The sequence below is a fragment of the Martes martes genome, assembly GCF_963455335.1.
Source record: "Martes martes genome assembly, chromosome: 1".
NCBI classification, from domain to species: domain Eukaryota; kingdom Metazoa; phylum Chordata; class Mammalia; order Carnivora; family Mustelidae; genus Martes; species Martes martes.
The window spans coordinates 148,608,132-148,627,001 of record NC_137888.1 but is presented as its reverse complement, the minus strand read 5'-3'; the positions used below and the strand labels follow the sequence as shown (position 1 = coordinate 148,627,001).

Sequence of the window (18,870 nt, the reverse complement as noted above, 5' to 3'; positions counted from 1 at the left end):
CTTTCTAATCTACTGTCTTGTGTCAAGCGTTCCCACTTTGAAGCAGCTCTCACCTTGGTGAAGACCATCATTGTCCTCCTATCATTTACTTTTACAAATGCTCACTCTTTAGATGGCCTCCAAGGCCTTTTAGGAGCAGCCACAGCACCCACCCCTGGCTTATTCCCCTACCTTCCATTTCTGACTCCAGACACCAAACCAACCACTCCTTCCTTGTCAGACTCCATATTCAGTTTTGTACCTACAATTTTGTCCAAAGTGTCTGCCCCACCTATGATATCTTCTTCCAAATACCACATGGTATCACTTCTATGTGTAATCTTAAAAAAAGTTACTTTTGGAAATTGAGAATAGAAAAGTGATTATCAGGGGTTGTGGGTGGGAAAAATAGGGAGATGTTGGTAAAAGGTATAGACTTCTTGTTATAAGATAAATGGATGAATTCTGAGAATCTAAGTGACTATAGTTGATAATGTAGTGTATAATTATAATTTGCTGAGAGAGTGTATTCTCACCAAAAATATAAGTGAAAATAAAATAAAATAAAGGCTAATATATGAGGCAATGGACATGTTAATTAACTCAGTGGCTGAGAATCCCCTCACAATGGATACATACAAATATAACCTTGTACACAACAAATATATTGGCTATTGTATTTGTTAATTAAACCTCAATAAAGTTGGGGGGAAATCTCCTTTCATTCTCCTGCTAGCAAACTCCTGTGCGTTCTTCCAGACCTAGCTCATGCCCCACAGCTTCTATAAACCATACTCCACTTCTTTTGGTCTGCTTCCTGGCATTTTATACACTAGTCTATAGCACCTTGGACATTGTTCTGTAGCTACCTTGTCTCTATGTTTGCCTCCTTCTTGAGGCTGTGAGCTCTGATTTGCTTTACGTTCCCAAAACCTGGCAGAGAGCCAGACACAGAATAGGAGCTTAGCCATGTTGAGTGAATGAATAAACCAATGAATGAATGAATGTTCCATGTATAAAGGAACCAAAAAATAATTTCTTTTTTGTTAGAGAACATGTGTAAAGTATATTTTTAGAGTGTGAGTTAGCAGAAGTGCTGGAAGTGATTCACATTAATTAGAGATACTCTGTTTTGGCAAGAAAATCTTTTTGAGGATTCAGATGGGATTAGTGAACACAACCATTAGTATCCCTAATAGGTGACAGAGATATATGTGTTGAACTGGCATATTCTGAGATTTTTTAAGTTGCTTTTGTATTTGAATCCATATGTTTTCATTGTGCTTAATACCAATTTATCCTTATCTATTATTACTTAACTTTTAGACATGTGATAGTCTCAACAAAAATAGTTATTTAAATTACTCAGTTGAGTTTATTTCTAAAAATAAAATTTATACTTCATTATCTATACCTTTTGAGTTTTCTGAATTAATGTTGCCTCTGGTCCAAGGTGAGCTGTTGGGTGACAGGTCCTACCAGATGGTACTTAAATTTCAAGTAAAGATGGACATGAAAAGCAGAAGCAGGGGCGCCTGGGTGGCTCAGTGGGTTAAAGCCCTGCCTTCGGCTCAGGTCATGATCCCAGGGTCCTGGGATCGAGCCCCGCATCGGACTCTCTGCTCAGCAGGGAGCGTGCTTCCTCCTCTCTCTCTGCCTGCCTCTCTGCCTACTTATGATCTCTGTCTGTCCAATAAATAAATAAAATCTTTAATAAAAAAAAAAAAAAGAAAAGAAAAGCAGAAGCAGACAGGTAATGAGGTGTGGGATCTTGCACAAGTTAGCTTGCACCTTTTCCCCTGTCTACGGGATGAGGAGGGTTGTACCAGCATATCAGCTTTTCCTTGAGCACAAACAATCTGGATAAAGAGTATTGGTTTGCAGGTATGGTAAAGGCATCCAGGAAAAGCTGTGAATATATCAAATATTATACTTTATATGTAGAATAATTATTTTCCTGGGCCTCTCTGATTTTCCTAATTTGCAGTTTTGATACTTACTCATGGTATTCTAAAGCTGGTTGCATTTGCAGTGGTTCAAAACCTTTGGGATATAGCAAAGGTGGTCATAAGAGGGAAGTATATAGTAATATGAGCCTTTCTTAAGAAACAAAAAAGGTCTCAAATATACAACCTAACCTTATACCTAAAGGAGCTGGAGAAAGAACACAAATATAGCCTAAACCCAGGAGGAAAAGAGAATTAATAAAGATTAAAGTAAAAAAAATATATATTAGAGTAGAAATCAATGAAATAGAAACCAAAAGAACAGTAGAACAGATCAACAAAACTAGGAGCGGATTCTTTGAAAGAGTTAATAAAATTGATAACCCCCTGGCCAGAATTATCAAAAAGAAAAGAGAAAGGACAAAGTAAATAAAATCAGAAATAAAAGAGATCACAACCAACACAAAAGAAATACAAGCAATTACAAGTTCATATTATGAGGAACTATATGCCAACAAATTAGGCAATCTGGAAGAAATGGATGCATTGCTACAGATGTATAAACTACCAAAACTGAAAAAGGAAGAAGTAGAAAACCTGAGCAGACTCATAACCCACAAGGAAATTGAAGCAGTAACCAAAAATCTCCCAACAAACAAGAGTCCGGGGCCAGATGACTTCAGGGGAATTCTACCAAACATTTAACCCACTGAGCCACCCAGGCGCCCCTCTACCAAACATTTAAAGAAGAATGAATATCTATTCTTCTGAAACTGTTACAGAAAGTAGAAATGGAAGGAAAACTTCCAAACTCATTTTATGAGGCCAGCATTACCTTGATCCCAAAACCAGGCAAAGACCCCATCAAAAAAGAGAATTACAGACCAATATCCTTGATGAACACAGATGTGAAAATTCTCACCAAAATACTAGCCAATAGGATCCAACAGTACATTAAAGGATTATTCACCATGAGCAAGTGGGATTTACTCCTGGGCAGTAAGGTTGGTTCAACATCTGCAAATCAATCAATGTGATACAATACATTAATAAAAGAAAGAACAAGAACCATACGATCCAAATGCAGAAAAAGCATTTGACAAAGTAGAGCATCCTTTCTTGATCAAAACTCTTCACAGTGTAGGGATAGAGGGAACATACCTCAATATCATAAAAGCCATATACAAAAAACCCACAGCGAATTATCATTCTCAATGGGGAAAAACTGAGAGCTTTTCTCCTAAGGTCAGGAACATGACAGGGGTGTCCACGCTCACTGTTGTTGTTCAGCATAGTACTAGAAGTCCTAGCCTCAGCAATCAGACAAGAAAAAGAATGAAAGCCATCCAAATTGGCAAAGAAGTAGTCAAACTCTCACTCTTTGCAGATGACATGATACTTTATGTGGAAAACCCAAAAGACTCCACCCCCCCAAATTGCTAGAACTCATACAAGAATTCAGCAACATGGCAGGATATAAAAATCAATGCACAGAAATCAGTTGCATTTCTATACGCCAACAACAAGACAGAAGAAAAAGAAATTAAGGAGTCAATCCCATTTACAACTGTACCAAAACCCATCAAATACCTAGGAATAAACCTAAACAAAGACGCAAAGGATCTATACTCAGAAAACTGTAGAACACTTATGAAAGAAGTTGAGGAAGGCACAAGGAAGTGTAAAAACATTCCATGCTCATGGATTAGGAGAACAAATATTGTTTAAAAATGTCTATGCTATCTAAAGCAATCTATACATTCAGTGCAGACCCTATCGAAATACCATCAACTTTTTTCATAGAGCTAAAAACAAATAATTCTAAAATTTGTGTGGAACAAGAAAAGACCCCAAATAGCCAGAGTAATGTTGAAAAAGAAAACCAAAGCTGGTGGCATCACAATTCTGAACTTCAAACTCTGTTACAAAACTGTGATCATCAAGACAGTATGGTACTGGCACAAAAACAGACACATAGATCAATGGAACAGAATGGAGAACCCAGAAATGGACCTTCAATCTATGGTCAACTAATCTTTGACAAAGCATTAAAGAATATCCAATGGAAAAAGTATAGTCTCTTCAGCAAATGGTACTGGGAAAATTGGGCAGCCATGTGCAGAAGACTAAAACTGAAGCATTTCCTTATAGCATACATAAAAATAGACTCAAAATGGATGAAAGACCTAAAGGTGAGATAGAAATCAATCAAAATCCTAAAGGAGAATACAGGCAACAAGCTCTGTGACCTTAGCTGCAGCAACTTCTTGCTAGATGTGTCTCTAGAGGCAAGGGAAACAAAGGTAAAAATGAACTATTGGGACTTCATCAAAATAAAAAGCTTCTTTTGTGGAGCAAAGGAGACAGTCAACAAAACCAAAGACAATGAACAGAATGGGAGATGATATTTGCATATCCAAAATAAGAAGTTATCATACTCAACACCCAAAGAACAAATAACCCAATCAAGAAATGTGCAGAAGACATGGAAGACATTTCTCCAAAGAAGACCTACAAATGGCCAACAGACACATGAAAAAATACTCATCACTCGTCATCAGGGAAATGCACATCAAAACCACAATGAGGGGCACCTGGGTGGCTCAGTGGGTTGGGCCTCTGCCTTCGGCTCAGGTCATGATCCCGGGGTCCTGGGATCGAGCCCCGCATCGGGCTCTCTGCTCAGCAGGGAGCCTGCTTCTCCCTTCCTATCTGCCTGCCTCTCTGCCTATTTGTGATTTCTCTCTCTGTCAAATAAAAAATTAAAAAAAAAAACCCACAATGAGATACCACCTAACACCAGTCAGAATGGCTAAAATTAACAAGTCAGGAAATGACAAATGTCAGTGAGGCTGAGGAGAAAGGGGAACCCTATTACACTGTTGGTGGGAATTCAAGCTGGTTCACCCACTGTGGAAAACAGTATGGAGGTTCCTCAAAAAGTTGAAAATAGAGCTACCCTATAAGTCAGCAATTGTATTACGAGGTATTTGCCACAAACACAAATGTAGTGATCTGAAGGGGCACCTGCACCCCAATATTTATAGAAGGAATGTCCATGATAGCCAAACTGTGGAAAGAGCCCAGATGTCCATTGACAGATGAATGTTGATAAAGAAGATGTGGTATCTATGTACAATGGAATACTACTCATCCATCAAAAAAATGATATCTTGCCATTTGCAACAACAAACGGTATTATGAGGGTATTATGCTAAGCTTAATAAGTCAATCAGAGAAAGACAATTATCATGTGATCTCACTCATATGTGGAATTTAAGAAACAAAACAGAGGCTCATAAGGGAAGAGAGGGAAAAATAAAACAAGACAAAATCAGAGAGGAAGACAAAACCATAAGAGACTCTTAATCATAGGAAGCAAACTGAGGGTTGCTAAGGGAGTGGGGGTATGGGGTAACTGAGCTATGGAAATTAAGGAGGGTATATGATATAATGAGCACTGGGTATTATATAAGATTGATGAATCACTGACCTCTACCTCTGAAGCTAATAATACATTATATATTAATTAATTGAATTTAAATAAAAATAAAGTCCTAGGACACAAAAAATTAAAAGATAAAATTTGTTGCACACATACTCTCTGACACCATTATAACCAGGACATTCCTATCAAGTGCTCACATGAGCAAGCTATAATTTGGGATACTATACAAAGGAAGGATTCCACTCATGTCCACAGGCTGCTCATCATTCAGATACAGAACACATGTGCCGATGCCCTCTAGAAAGTAACCCGAGTAAAGTGTGGAAGCCTCTCATTTTGTGCCTCAGAAATGTTTTGTAGGGATCAGTTCTGCCAAGTGCCTTACACATAGTATGCATTTTATAAAGGTGATTGCCATTCTTTTTTGTGGAAGCATGAGTTAAAAAAAGGAAGTCATCTCTTTTCCTCTGGGAAGGGAGATGTCAAGGAAATATAATAAACGGCTTTAAAAATGTTTCTGTAGGTTTTCCAATAGTTTCCATTCTGTATTCAGATTTGGGGAAGGTAGTTCACTATAGAGTAAGAAGGGGAGTCATCTGTGCCTGAGCATCAGAAGGGTAAGTGCGGTAACAGCTATTCCGCATCACCAGTGAAATTTGGCATCTCTCCACAGGCTGACCTGTACAGTGACTTCTTTTAGATGGAGAAATCAAATATTAATAGAATTAAAGTAAGTGTTCACATACAACACATGATGCATTAAATGTCAGAATATGGATGTGGTCTGCAGTGTAGAGATTTTCTGAGCGTCCATCCCCAGTAAATGCGAAAATGAAGTCTGGAACATTTCTGTTTCATTCACAACAGCCTGGAGAGTGATGACAGCTCCACTTCTCATGGGAGAGTTTGCTTGCTCAAGGTCAGATCTATATCAACAAGCCCAACAGCGGGAAGAAAATTCTGCAGGGAATAAGTATCTGTTTCTGCGGATGCCACAGCCTGCAGGTTTGACTGGCTCTGGAAATGGTGCCTGTGCTCAGCCACAGAGAAATTTTTATTTGCATGTATTAGTATTTGAACGATGAATAAGAACATTCCAGAATCTGAAATATTATATTTATCTCTTATTAAGAAATAAAAAAGAAGAATCCTGTTTCCTCACTATATGTGTTTGAATTCTCCTTTTAACTTTCCTATGATGCTTTATCTTTGGTAAATTTTCAGCAACAGAAGGCAGAATGTCTTGCTTAGCATGACCAAAATTTACTGTGCAAAATAAGAGTTGGTCAAGTGTTTTGTTGTTTTGCATATGGGTTTTCCACAATGGTAGAATCTTAAGCAACTGACTATTAGGAGGTTTTTATATTCATCCGGCCAGTGCTCTTGTTTTACTCTAATCCCCAGCCCATTGACTGAACTTGCTTGGAAAGAAAGAGTAAACCCTGGAACACACGATCCAGGCCAGGCCTTGTGTGTTGGGGAGAAAGGAGGCCACCCCTGTCCTCCTCTCTGAGGAATTCATTGTTCTGTAGAAGGCACATGAACAAATGATTACAGTTCAGTGTAATGAGTGCCATGAGAGAGTTAGGCACAAAGTGCTAGTTATGCCTGGCAGTACTGGAAACACAATAGAGAAGGGGACATTTGAAGTGGATCTGGAAGGAAAAGGAGGAGAAGTGTGCTCAAGGGAGTGCCATACAGCCAGAGTCATCATCACGCCTTTCTAAGTAGTGGTAAAGGGCAGCCATGTATTTTCCAGGCTGGTCATTCTGCATGAATTGTCGCAGGTGGCTTGGAGAGTCTGCTGCAGTGTTGTGGATGCTGATGGTGAGGGGCTGAGCTAAGGGGAGATGTATTTAAGGGGTGTGATTATGCTAAATGGATAGGATTTGATGTGCAATCACAAACAAAAATAAGAAAAAGGGAAGAGTTGGGGATTCCTTTTAGGATTCCAGAGAGGCCTCGGGACAGAATTTAGTGCTCTTTGGGGAAAGATCTGGGGATGGAAATAATACCTATAACCTTAGACAGTTGGAGGTTGGTCCCACATAAGATGGCAACCTAGAGACCTCGACTACTCCAAACCCTCATCCGATGCTTAGGAGAGCAGATGGGACCAAAGGTGTGAGGACAAGTAGCATGTGCACCACAATTTGTGACACACATGGGGCTCAACTTCTCAAGCAGGAATGAAAACAAGATGAGGAATAAGGAACAAACTCTGCAGAAGACATAATGCAACATGAATTAATCTGGAGAGAAAACCATAGCTCCACGGGAGTCTCTGGTAACCAGAGAGCAGAGTAGTCAAGAGAGCCGATGTCAAGGTCAGATGGAATGGGGACTTCAAAAAATCTTTGAATATGATATTATGTGACTTTTCTTTGAAAATGTGTCAGTCAGGGTACCATCAAAACAGAAGCTCTTTTAATATTTCATACAGAGGTTTTTAAATTCAGGAATTGGCTATAGAAGTATTGGAAGGGATGGTAAAGCAGCAGGAAGAACAAGATGTTCCAGAGATCAGTAACCACAGGAGCTGCTTCTGCCTTTAGGGCTGGGGGAGAAAAGGAGAAAAAATGTAACTCAGATTCCACAGGCCTGCATTTCACGGCTGTTGCCTTATTGCTGCTGAAGGAGCCCCCACCACCAAGAGGGGACCAAGGAGCCCCAATTACCCACAGTTGCCTGCTTCTACTGAAACATGAAACAGGAAAATGGTGTCTCCCTCCCACTTTCCAGTCTCACACAAATACCTCCCATTGGCAAAGCCAAACCAACACCAGTAGGCCAGAGGGTCTCCAGGCTTCCAGCCCTCTTTGTTACATAAAAGAGACCATGGAAAAACAAGAAAGATGCATAGTTCCAACAGCCAATACCTGGGAGAGGAGACTAAAGCAATTGTTTTTATATACTAGGTTCTGTTATTTTCTCCTTTATAAAATGATAATGTGTATAATCTAGTTAAGAAATGGGCAGAAGACATGAACAGACACTTTTCCAAAGAAGACATTAGATGGCTTACAGGTACATAAAAGATGCTCAACATCACTCATCCTCAGGGAAATACAAATCAAAACTATGATAAGATACCACCTTACACCTGTAAGAATAGCTAAAATTAATAACAAAAGAGACAACAGTTGTTGGCAAGGATGTGGAGAAAGGAGAACCTTCTTGCATTGTTTTTGGGAATGCAAACTGGTGCAGCCACTCTGGAGAACAGTTTGGAGGTTCCTCAAAAAGTTAAAAGTAGAGCTACCCTACTATCCAGCAATTGCACTACTAGGTATTTACCCAAAGGTTACAAAAATACAGACTCAGAGTGATACGTTTATAGCAGCCTTATGAACAATAGCCAAACTACGGAGAGCACTTAAATGTCCATTGATTGATGAATGGATAAAGAAGATGTGGTATATAATATATACAATGGAATATTAACCATCAAAATAATGAAATCTTGTCATTTGCAACAACATGGGTGGAGCTAGAGAGTATTATGCTAAGTGAAGTAAGTTAGTCAGAGAAAGACAAATACCATATGATCTCACTCATATGTGGAATTTATGACAGAAAACAGATGAACATCTGGGAAAGGGAAAAGAAAAAAAGGGGAGAGGGAAATAAGCCATAAAAGACTCCAAATGATAGAGAACAAACTGAGGGTTGATGGAGGGATGTGAGTGGGGGTTGGGCTAGATGGACAGTGGGTATTATGAAGGGCACTTGTAAGTGATGAATCACAGAATTCTACTCCAGAAGCCAATTTTGCCCTGTATGTTACTAAGTAAAATTTAAATTTAAAAAATGATGTGTAATCTACCAATTTTTGTAGGACATGTCTTTACAGGCACTGTGTCTTGTTTTCTTTCTGCTCCTCATGCCTAGGATAGTAGGTGCTCAATAACTATGAATTGAGTGAATAATTGGCAGTCTAAGCAATAGTGTCTATGATCATGAAGTGGTGCTACACAGGTATGGATCGGAATTACTGTCTCTTTGATAGCAAACAGGTGACATGTGCCATCACTTCTCCCTGCTACACCCATGGCAGACATTGCTAACTTATCATGACTCTCTAGCTCCATTGAGCCTGCGTACATCCTCTCAACCCATGGTGCTTCACCCACTACCAGTCAATCAGAGTTGGCATGGCAGTGGACCAAGAAACCATGAAATGTTGATAGGTTTTTCAGATGTCCATTGTAATCATTAGTCACTTGGAACAGGTAACTCAAAACCACAATGAGGGGCACCTGGATGGCTCAGTCAGTTAGGTGTCTGCCTTCAGCTCAAGTCATGATCCCAGTCCCAGGATCCAATGCTGCATCTGGCTCCCTGCTCAGTGGGGGTCTGCTTCTCACTCTGCCCAGGACATAGAATCTGATAAATAAGAGATGGTTCACAAGAAGGACATGCTATTCCTCTCCTGAAGCTTTGGTTCAAAACACTCCATTTGCTTGGAACAAATTCTGGACGGGTTGGTACAGTTTTATTATTAGATACTCGGTTTTAAATGTCCCTGGAGTTTGCAGCCCTGTGTGTCAGGAAACAAAACTCATAGTGCTCAAGTGATCCTGTGGATTGACTTCACAGAGCTCTTTTGATCCCCAAAGACTTTCCTTCCTGGATGTTTTATCCCATTTAATTTAGTGGCTCTGAAATATCAATAGAAGCCGGTCAATTGCTGAAGCTGTTCTTATGTTGTTTACAGATGTCAGAGCTGTCAATGACTTAGCTCATCTCCTGCTCTAAATCTGAGAGATTGGAGAACAACATCTTCATGCCTTAAGGGAAAAAAACCTCTGTCCTGTTTCCCTGTAAATATTTTGTTCAGCCAAGTCTAAATTATGAGCTGGCCTGATGTAGCCTCCCCTTCTAACTCTGAATTCAGCCTATCCTTGCTCCCCAATGCTCAAGCACCAAGTAAGTATTGGGCAGTGCTATGCAGGGCAGCTAGCCCTGCTCATGTATATCATCAGATGTTTAAGCCAGCTCAGGACACCTTGAAAGTTAATGCTGCAAACACACCTGAATTGCCATGGAAAGATGTTTTACGATATTGTTGTTAAGTGAAAAATGAAGTTATAAAACTGTATATGGATTCCCAATTCTAGTAGTGGGCTAGGATGAGCTAGTGCAATCCTTCTTTGTACTAAATACACTAATAAAACATAAGATTTAATATTTGTAAACCATGTATCTGGTAAGGGACTTGTGTCCAGAATACATAAATAACTCTGACAGCACAACAATAACAAAGATAAGTAATCTAATTTTAAAATATGCAAAAGGTTTGAATAAACTTTTCTCCAAAGAAAATATGCCAGTGGCCAATAAGTACATGAAAAAGTGCTCAACATTATTTGTCATTAGGGAAATGCAATCAAAACCACAATGAGATAGCCCCCTCATATTCCCTAGAATGGCAATAACTAAAAAGACAGACACTAGCAAGTGTTGGTGAGGGTGTGGAGAAATTGGAACCCTCATGTTTTGCTGTTGGTGATATAAAATGGTACCATCTTTTGGAAGACGGTCTAGCAGGTCCTTAAAAGCTTAAACATAGCATTATCATAGGACCCAGTAATTCCATTCCTGGCATTGAAAACACGTCCACGCAAAAATTGCTCATGCGTGTTCATAGCAGCATTATTCATAATAACCAAAAAGTAGAAACAGCTCTGATGTCCACCAATTGGTGAATGGATAAATAAAATATGGTATATCCATAAATGAAGGATTATCTGGCAGTAAAAAGGAATTAAATGTTAATACATGCTACATTATAGATGAATGCTGAACATATGCAAAGAAAGAAAGAAGCCAGACACAAAAGACAACATATTGGGTATAATTTCATGTATATGAATTGTCCAGGATAGGCCAAGCCATAGAAACAGAAAGTACATGAGTGGCCTGGGTTGGCAGGGACTGGATGGGGAGGCCAACATGGGGGAGTGACTGCTTGATTAATATGGGGTTTCTTTTGAGGATGATGAAAATGTTCTGGAACTGGATAGTACTGGTGGCTAGACAACTTTGTGAATGTACTAAAAACCACGGAATTGTACAATTTAAAAGGGTAAATGTTATGGCATGTGGATTATATCTCAAATTTTTTTTAAGTCAGGGGGAAAAGTAAGAAAGGGATACTCCTTAGGATGGAAATAAAGAGGGAGGTAAAGCCAATGGTCAGCATGGTCAGATAGAGAAGGAAAAGGCTCTGATGGCTAGTGGCTGCACTGTTAATTTCTGTGTGGAGGCAGGAGAGGTGGTTTGAGCCTTCGAAGGGCAAGCTGAGAATGAGACACCTGTACAATGTTCGGTATTGGAGGCTTTCACTCTCAGTGAAAGGGGACACCTAGAAAATTTCTACTCACTGGCTTTGGGGAGCTAGAAAGCAGGTGATTTTGCCTGGAGCCCTGGGTGGAAGAAAATAAGCCTCCCATTAGGGATCAAAGCTCAAAGTCCCAACCCTGCTGTACACATGGGATTGGAAATCCAAATCCTATTACTTGTGTGGTACAGGATTTTCCAAGCTAAGAAACAAATGTGAAACTGGTCTGGAATTGATAACCCCTCTGTGGTGCCGTGTGAAAACAAATGCATAGCTGGCTTGCTCTCTGCAGCCCTTGCACAGAACAAATGCACTTACAGGAAGAGAAAGCTAGGCTGAAGGGCACCTCATTCAAAAATGGTAACCCAGGGGCACCTGGGTGGCTCAGTGGGTTAAAGCCTCTGCCTTCAGCTCAGATCATGATCCCAGGGTCCTGGGATCAAGCCCCGCATCGGGCTCTCTGCTCGGCGGGGAGCCTGCTTCCTCCCCTCTCTCTCTGCCTGCCTCTCTGCCTACTTGTGATCTCTGTCTGTGAAATAAATAAATAAAATCTTCAAAAAAATTGGTAAACCATAAAAGAAAGAACCCACCTTGAACAAGACTTAAGAGACACACCCAGTAGAAGAATTAACACCGCTTCTAAGAATTTAAGATAATGTAAGAACCAGGAAGAGGATATAAAGGAAGTCTATTTAAAATTGGTAAAAAAGAAATGTAAGAGAATGAATAGGAACCAAAATTGAATGGCACCAAAGAGAGAAGGACAGGCAGACTTTAGTGGAAACAAATCATACAACTTCTGGAAATGAAAATTAAAGTCCATTAAATTTAAAAACATTTAAAGAGTGGAGAAAACATGAATGAGGAAAGAATTTCTAAACTAGGAGCTAGAACCGAAGCACGTGTCCTGAATGTATCTCAGAAATACAGACATGACAGAAAGATTCGGAGGCGTGGAAGAACAGAGAAGCCTTGACATTCCTAGAATTCCAGAAGGAGTGATTAGAGAAAATACAGAGGAGGACATTATCCAAAGTTATAATTGGGGAATTGCTTAGAATTAATGAAAGCCTTAAAAAATTACCAAGAAGAACAATGCAAACAAATCCCCACTTACACATTTTTTAGTGAACACCAGACAGAACAGTAAAAACAAAAACAAACAAACAAAAACCAAATAAACAAACAAAAAACTCTTACAAGTAGCCAGTGAGAAAAGTGAGATTCCCTACAAAGGAATAATCAAACTGACAAGCTTCACATTACATTTGATGTCAGGGAAAAAAAAATGGACTATTCCCTTCAGTATTATCTGGTACCTTTGGAAAGGAACTGCCAACTTAGGATTCTGTACCCATTGAAAGCATCATTCCAACATAAAGATGAGATAGCCATTTTCAGGGAATAAAGGTTGCTAGAGTTTTTCTTGTGGGGAGAATTGCCAGAAGGAGTTCAGGAAAAAAAAAAAAAATTAAAGAAGAGGAAACATCAGAAGCAAGACACACTAATGAACAAATAAATTGGTACATGTGGATAAATCTATGCAAATGTCAACTTAAAAATAATAAATGAATTCTGCTTCTGCTGACAGCTAAGCAAGCTCCTATTGGACCAACCCGCCTGCAGATAAAAAGCGTATCTTCTGGACACAAGACAAAAATGGTTACTGCACAGCACCCCATTTGCAACCAAATCCAGGAGATACAGGAGGAATGTTGACTCTTGGAGGAAGGAAATGGCAGTAGAATTCCTGTGTTCGGGCTTTTTGTCTGAGAGCAGGTCCCATACTGCATCATGTGGCATGGCTAAAACTACAGTTAAACAATATTAAGAACAATTTTGGCAGTTACAAACTAAGATTGAACCAAAATACTGTCAGTAATAACATAGAACATCAGAAGGAATTAACACTTACATTGCTAATGAGAGGAAAGCCATTAGCAATAGATATTAATCCCAATATGCATGTCAACCACTAGAAGAAATGAAAAAGAACAAATGCCAAATCATACTCAGAAAAGAAAAGAGAATGAAGAATATCAATCTAATAGAAAGTAGGAAAGGAGAAAAAGAGGAAACAAAGAACATGGTAAATAGAAAACATTAAATAACAGTAGAAATAAATCCAGATGTCTTAGTAATCTAGTGCTTGCTTCGGCAGCACATACACGAATATATTAGCAACCTCAATATAAATGGTTTAAACTTTAATGGTAAAAGGAATTCTTGTACAGCGTGAATATAGCAAATTCAGCTATGTTCTGCTTATAACATCCTGATATGAAACACAATACAAATGTTGAAAGTGAAGATTCAGTTATAAAAAGCTATACCCTGGCACACCATCAATTTAAAAACAATGAATATAAAAAATAACTAATATAGACTATAAATATAAGACAGACTTGAAGACAAAAAAGCATTATTAGGGATAGAGAGGGTTTTATGTGATCACAAAAGGAATATTTCAATAAGAACATAACATTTATTAACTTAGGATATTTGATGCACCTTACATTATAGTCTTAAAAACATAAAGTAAAAATGAACTAGAATTGAAGAGAAATAATAGATCCACAATTATACTGGGAGAATTCAATGTTTTGTTCTCAAGAAATAGAGAGCGAATATTCTTTTCAAACACACATGGGACTTTACAAAAACTGATCATGTAGTAGGCTATTGTGCAAGTCTCAACAAGTACCAGAGAACTGATTTCCTCCAGACTCTCTTCTCTGATCAAAATGTAAAATCAAAAGCAAAATCAATAACAAAAGTCCTATATGTGGAAATTTCAAGCTTAAGAATTTTTATTGTTATATTCAGTTAGCCAGCATATAGTACATCATTAGTTTTTGATATAGTCTTCAATGATTCATTAGTTGTATATAACACCCAATAAAAATGATCTGATTGAAAACCTGTGGGGTGCAGTGAAAGGGATATGTGGAGAATTTTATGGCCTTAAATGCATATGTTAGAAAAGAATAAACATTAAAAGTAAATGGGCATGAGAGACTGTGGACTCTGAAAAGCAGTCTGAGGGTTTTGGAGAGACGGGGGGGGGGGGGGGGGGTTGGGGGTTGGGTGAACCTGGTGGTGGGTATTATGGAGGGCACGTATTGCATGGAGCACTGGATGTGGTGCGTAAACAATGAATTCGGGATCACTGAAAAGAAATTTAAAAAATAAATAAAAATTAAAAAAATTTAAAAATGATGCAACACAAAAAAAAGTAAATGGGCTTTACTTTTTAAATTTATTTTTTAAAATTTATTAAAAACTATATAGAGAAAACCCTAGAACTCTGCAAAAAAAAAAAAAACCCTAGAACTGATAAATGAATTCAGTAAATTTTTTGCAGCATACAAAAATAAAGTGCAAACTGGGAGAAAGCATTTGCCATATGCATAACAGATTGATCTGGGATGAACTGCAGTCACAATCTGGGTGTGGAAAAAAAATCAGTTATTTGGCTGTTATTGCTTGTAGCCATCCATTTTTGTAGCAGGAAAAACATCTCAAATTTGCCAGGTCAGAGTAACTTGGTTACTTCCAGTCGGTTTTTCTTAGGAAACTCAGCCTCTTCAGGGTATCCTTGTCTCTCAGGGTTCTTGTTCCTTCTCCCTGAGTGGAGAGAGAAGCACGTGCAGTGGTGGTGTTTTGCATTAATATGGCTGGCCATATGGCCGGTGTGACCATGAGCTCCTGGAAGAAAGGATTGTCTTTGATCCAGTTCTGAATCACTAGTGCTTGGGATTTGCCCATCACCCAGAGAATCTTTATTGACTTATGTTGATTTGAAAGCTTTTAAAATCCCTGGGTGCTTTCATTTCCGGGGGATGTTAAATAGGACCAGGGCCGCATTTATCCTATTCCCAGCAGGGCTATTGCGGGGATTAACATTTGAGCATAGATGGTCTCTGCTCCTTTAAAAAGGCATTAATTAAGTTAAAGGTTTTATTTTTCAAGGATGTGCTTAGTTTTTATAATAGTTTGTATCTCATTCTATTGTCTCAAACATAAAAAGTCTCATGGGATTTCTCATAGAAAACATGACATGCAGAAGTGCACAAAAATTAATCCACTATTAGGGTTCCTTTCTGGATATCACATTAAGCCATTGGTGTTTCAGAGTTTATCATTTTGTGGGAAGATTCTCCATGGTGCCTTGGCCTGTGTGAGGCCCTGGGAGGGGGTGGGGGTGCTTTATGGAGAGTGCATCCTGACGGGATGTGCTGTTTCTCTTCTCCTCCCGGCTGCCCAGCGAGATGAAACAGAAGCTGGCGGAGGAAGGCAGCAAGTGCAGCATCCTCTCGAAGCACCAGAAATTTGTGGAGCACTGCTGCATGCGCTGCTGCTCGCCTTTCACCTTCCTGGTCAACACCAAGCGCAGGTGTGCCGACTGCACGTTCAACGTTTGCAAGAGCTGCTGCTCCTACCAGAAGCGCGAGAAGGTGTGGATCTGCTGCGTCTGCCAGCAAGCCAGGTGAGCGGCCAAGTGGACCTAAAGTGTCCGCTGGGGGCACAGTCTCTCTTTAGCCAGGTAGGAGCAAGCAGAGCTTGACTGGTCAGCACAGAGTACTGACCGCAGTGAAGAGATTGCCGAGGTGTACAGAACACCACATGACTTTTATAAAGAGAAGGAGGTCTCATCCTTCCTTCATTCGTTCCACAGGCATGTGCTGGATTCTTGGGAATCAAGCTGGATGGGGGAACATGATGGTGGATCGGGCAGATTGCTTAGCGGGGATGATGAATGCATGAGTGTTGATCACAGTACCATGATACAGGCCTGACCAGTTCACCTGTTGGTGAGGAGCCACTAGCTCTAAGGTTTGGAAAAAGCTTCACAGAGAACAAGAAATAAAGGCAGGATGGTAAAAGATGAAAAAGAATTACTATCATGAAAAGGTGTGGGGATGGTGTCTCCGTGTGAAGGAAATGGCTAGCATGGAGTCTCACAGAGATACATGTTTTTATTCTCTGAGTGACTGCCAGAGCATTTCTTTGATACACCAAGTATTTAGTAACTGATAAGCTTGATAAACCAGTGTCTGGTGTTTGTGGCTTGGAATTCTTAAATCGTTGTTGATCCTAGCCTCTGCAAAACACATTTGTATTCATTGCATCCTTCCATAATGCCTCTCACTGTGAACAAGACAGAGACTGGCTGTTCCCAAGAACACACGCCGGAGCTCCTGCCTCCTTCATTTTTTCAGTCTTTCCTCCTGCCTTATTTGTTCACTTTTATCCTTTAAGTTATCGAGCCCCAGCATTTTCCCATAAAGCTAGTTCATGGAGATGACTGCTAAGCTCCCTTGGGATCCCCAGCAACTCAGTCTCTGAGTTATAAAGAGAAACCAGTGGAAGCAAACGTGATTTGTTGAGGACCCATTGTCCAGGATGGGGTGCTCGCCAGGTTCTGTGTATGACTTTCAGAGCAAGGAACCTATCCGAGTCCACATATATCAGGAGGAGGAGAAGTCCTGTGGCGCCAAGGGGAAGGAGGAGACTTTAACTGTAGGCGAGCCTGTGCTTAGGAGTGGATGATGCAACCCGGTTAATTCTGTGTCTTCCCTTTCTAAAGGGAAGGTAAAGTTGGGTAAGGGTCAAGTGCTTATAACAAGAGAGTTGGATGTTGGAAGAGATTTGTGCAACAGACATTACAGAAGTTGGAGACCCAGGCTTTTGAGCTGGGTTCTAATCATTGACTGGTATACTTCTGACCAGCCCATGGTGCGTTTTGCTCCAGCCATACTCAACCTCATGCGTGCGGACATGAGGAAAGCAGATGGTCAGGTTCTTTTTGGGTTGGGGAGTCTCCCAGGGGTTGGGGACAGATGCAAGGGTAATGGAGTGTAGTATATTTAAAATGTAGAAATTAAAATGATAGGTTAATGTGGCTAGTGGATTAATGTGGATAAAGGAAAGAAAGAAAGGAGCTGTAGATGGTGGGAAGAAAATGGAGAGGTCAGTCAGCTAGAAGTACCTGGTAAAGCTGAAGAGCTGTCTCCATAGGGGTACTTAGCAGAGAACGTTTTGTGTAGGGGAAAAGATGTTTGCAGTAGTGGTTTGCGAGGTGGAGCCATTGGATGGTGAACATGGGCACAGGAGGCTGAGGTCTATCTGAGGAAGGCATAGGACTAAAAGGCAAGTGCACATATTCTGAAGTGACCAGGTTGATGGCAAAAGTTTGGAGGGGGAGACTAATCCAGGTGACACAACTTTCTTGAGTGAGGAGGAGGAACGAGCAGGCCAGGAGGTGACAGAAATAAGGGGTGGAAGAGCACGGTGTGGCTGAATGTCATGATTGTGCACCCAGCAAGCTGGGTGAGTCTTACACAGCGTTTGACTCCAACATCAGCCACAGTGCCTATATTAGTGACCAACCTAATAGGAAGTGAATGCCTCAAGGACAGGGACCCTCCCCATCTTCTTCAACTCCATTTGCAGCACGAGAGCCTGGCAGGTAGAAGGCACACAAATCTTTGTGGGTTGAGTAACAGACCAGGACAATGTTCCAAAGCAGCCAAATTTGTGGTGCAGATGAGGCTTCAGGAATTTTATTTCATTTTTTTTCCACTTTTCCCAAATTAACTTTATTTTTTAATAACTTTTATTATGTGATGTTAGTCACCAAACAGTACATCATTAGTTTTTGATATAGTGTTCCATGATTCGTTGTTTACATATAACACCCAGTGCTCCATGCTATACATGCCCTCCTTAATACCCATCACCAGGCTCACCCATCCTCCTGAGAATTCTCAGTTTCATTCCCAGAGTCCATAGTTTCTCGTGTTTCATCTCCCCTTCCGATTCCTACCCCCCCTTCGTTTTTCCCTTCCTTCCCCTGATGTCCTCCATGCTATTCCTTATGCTTCAGGAATTTTTAAATAGAAAAGGATCCAGGGAGTGTAGAGTGTCTTAATGAGGTTTTCTGGAAGACGATGGACCCCAGATAGAACTCTGATTGGGAAGAGGAATCACAGGGAATTCTTGGGCAAGGTATGCCAAGAGCAGAAAAGATCCCCCAAGGTGTGCAGAGGGCCTGGAACAGACCACTCTTTGCAGTGGCATGTAGAATTAGGTCCATTTAGGTGAAGAGTTTCGGTTTGATCCTCAAGAGCTGTGGTATCATCGAAATTTCA

The 18,870-nt window shown here is 40.1% G+C and overlaps 1 protein-coding gene across 1 annotated transcript in view; it reads left to right on the top strand.

The window, feature by feature from the left end:
• MYRIP (myosin VIIA and Rab interacting protein) overlaps window positions 1-18,870 on the top strand; it is a gene marked incomplete at its 5' end in the record, with an annotated part of 315,920 nt that overhangs the window by 82,207 nt on the left and 214,843 nt on the right. Inside the window, one exon of the mRNA XM_080821795.1 lies at window positions 15,984-16,205. Within this exon, the coding sequence (XP_080677921.1) occupies window positions 15,984-16,205 (222 nt within the window). The remainder of the gene's footprint in view (window positions 1-15,983; window positions 16,206-18,870) is intronic.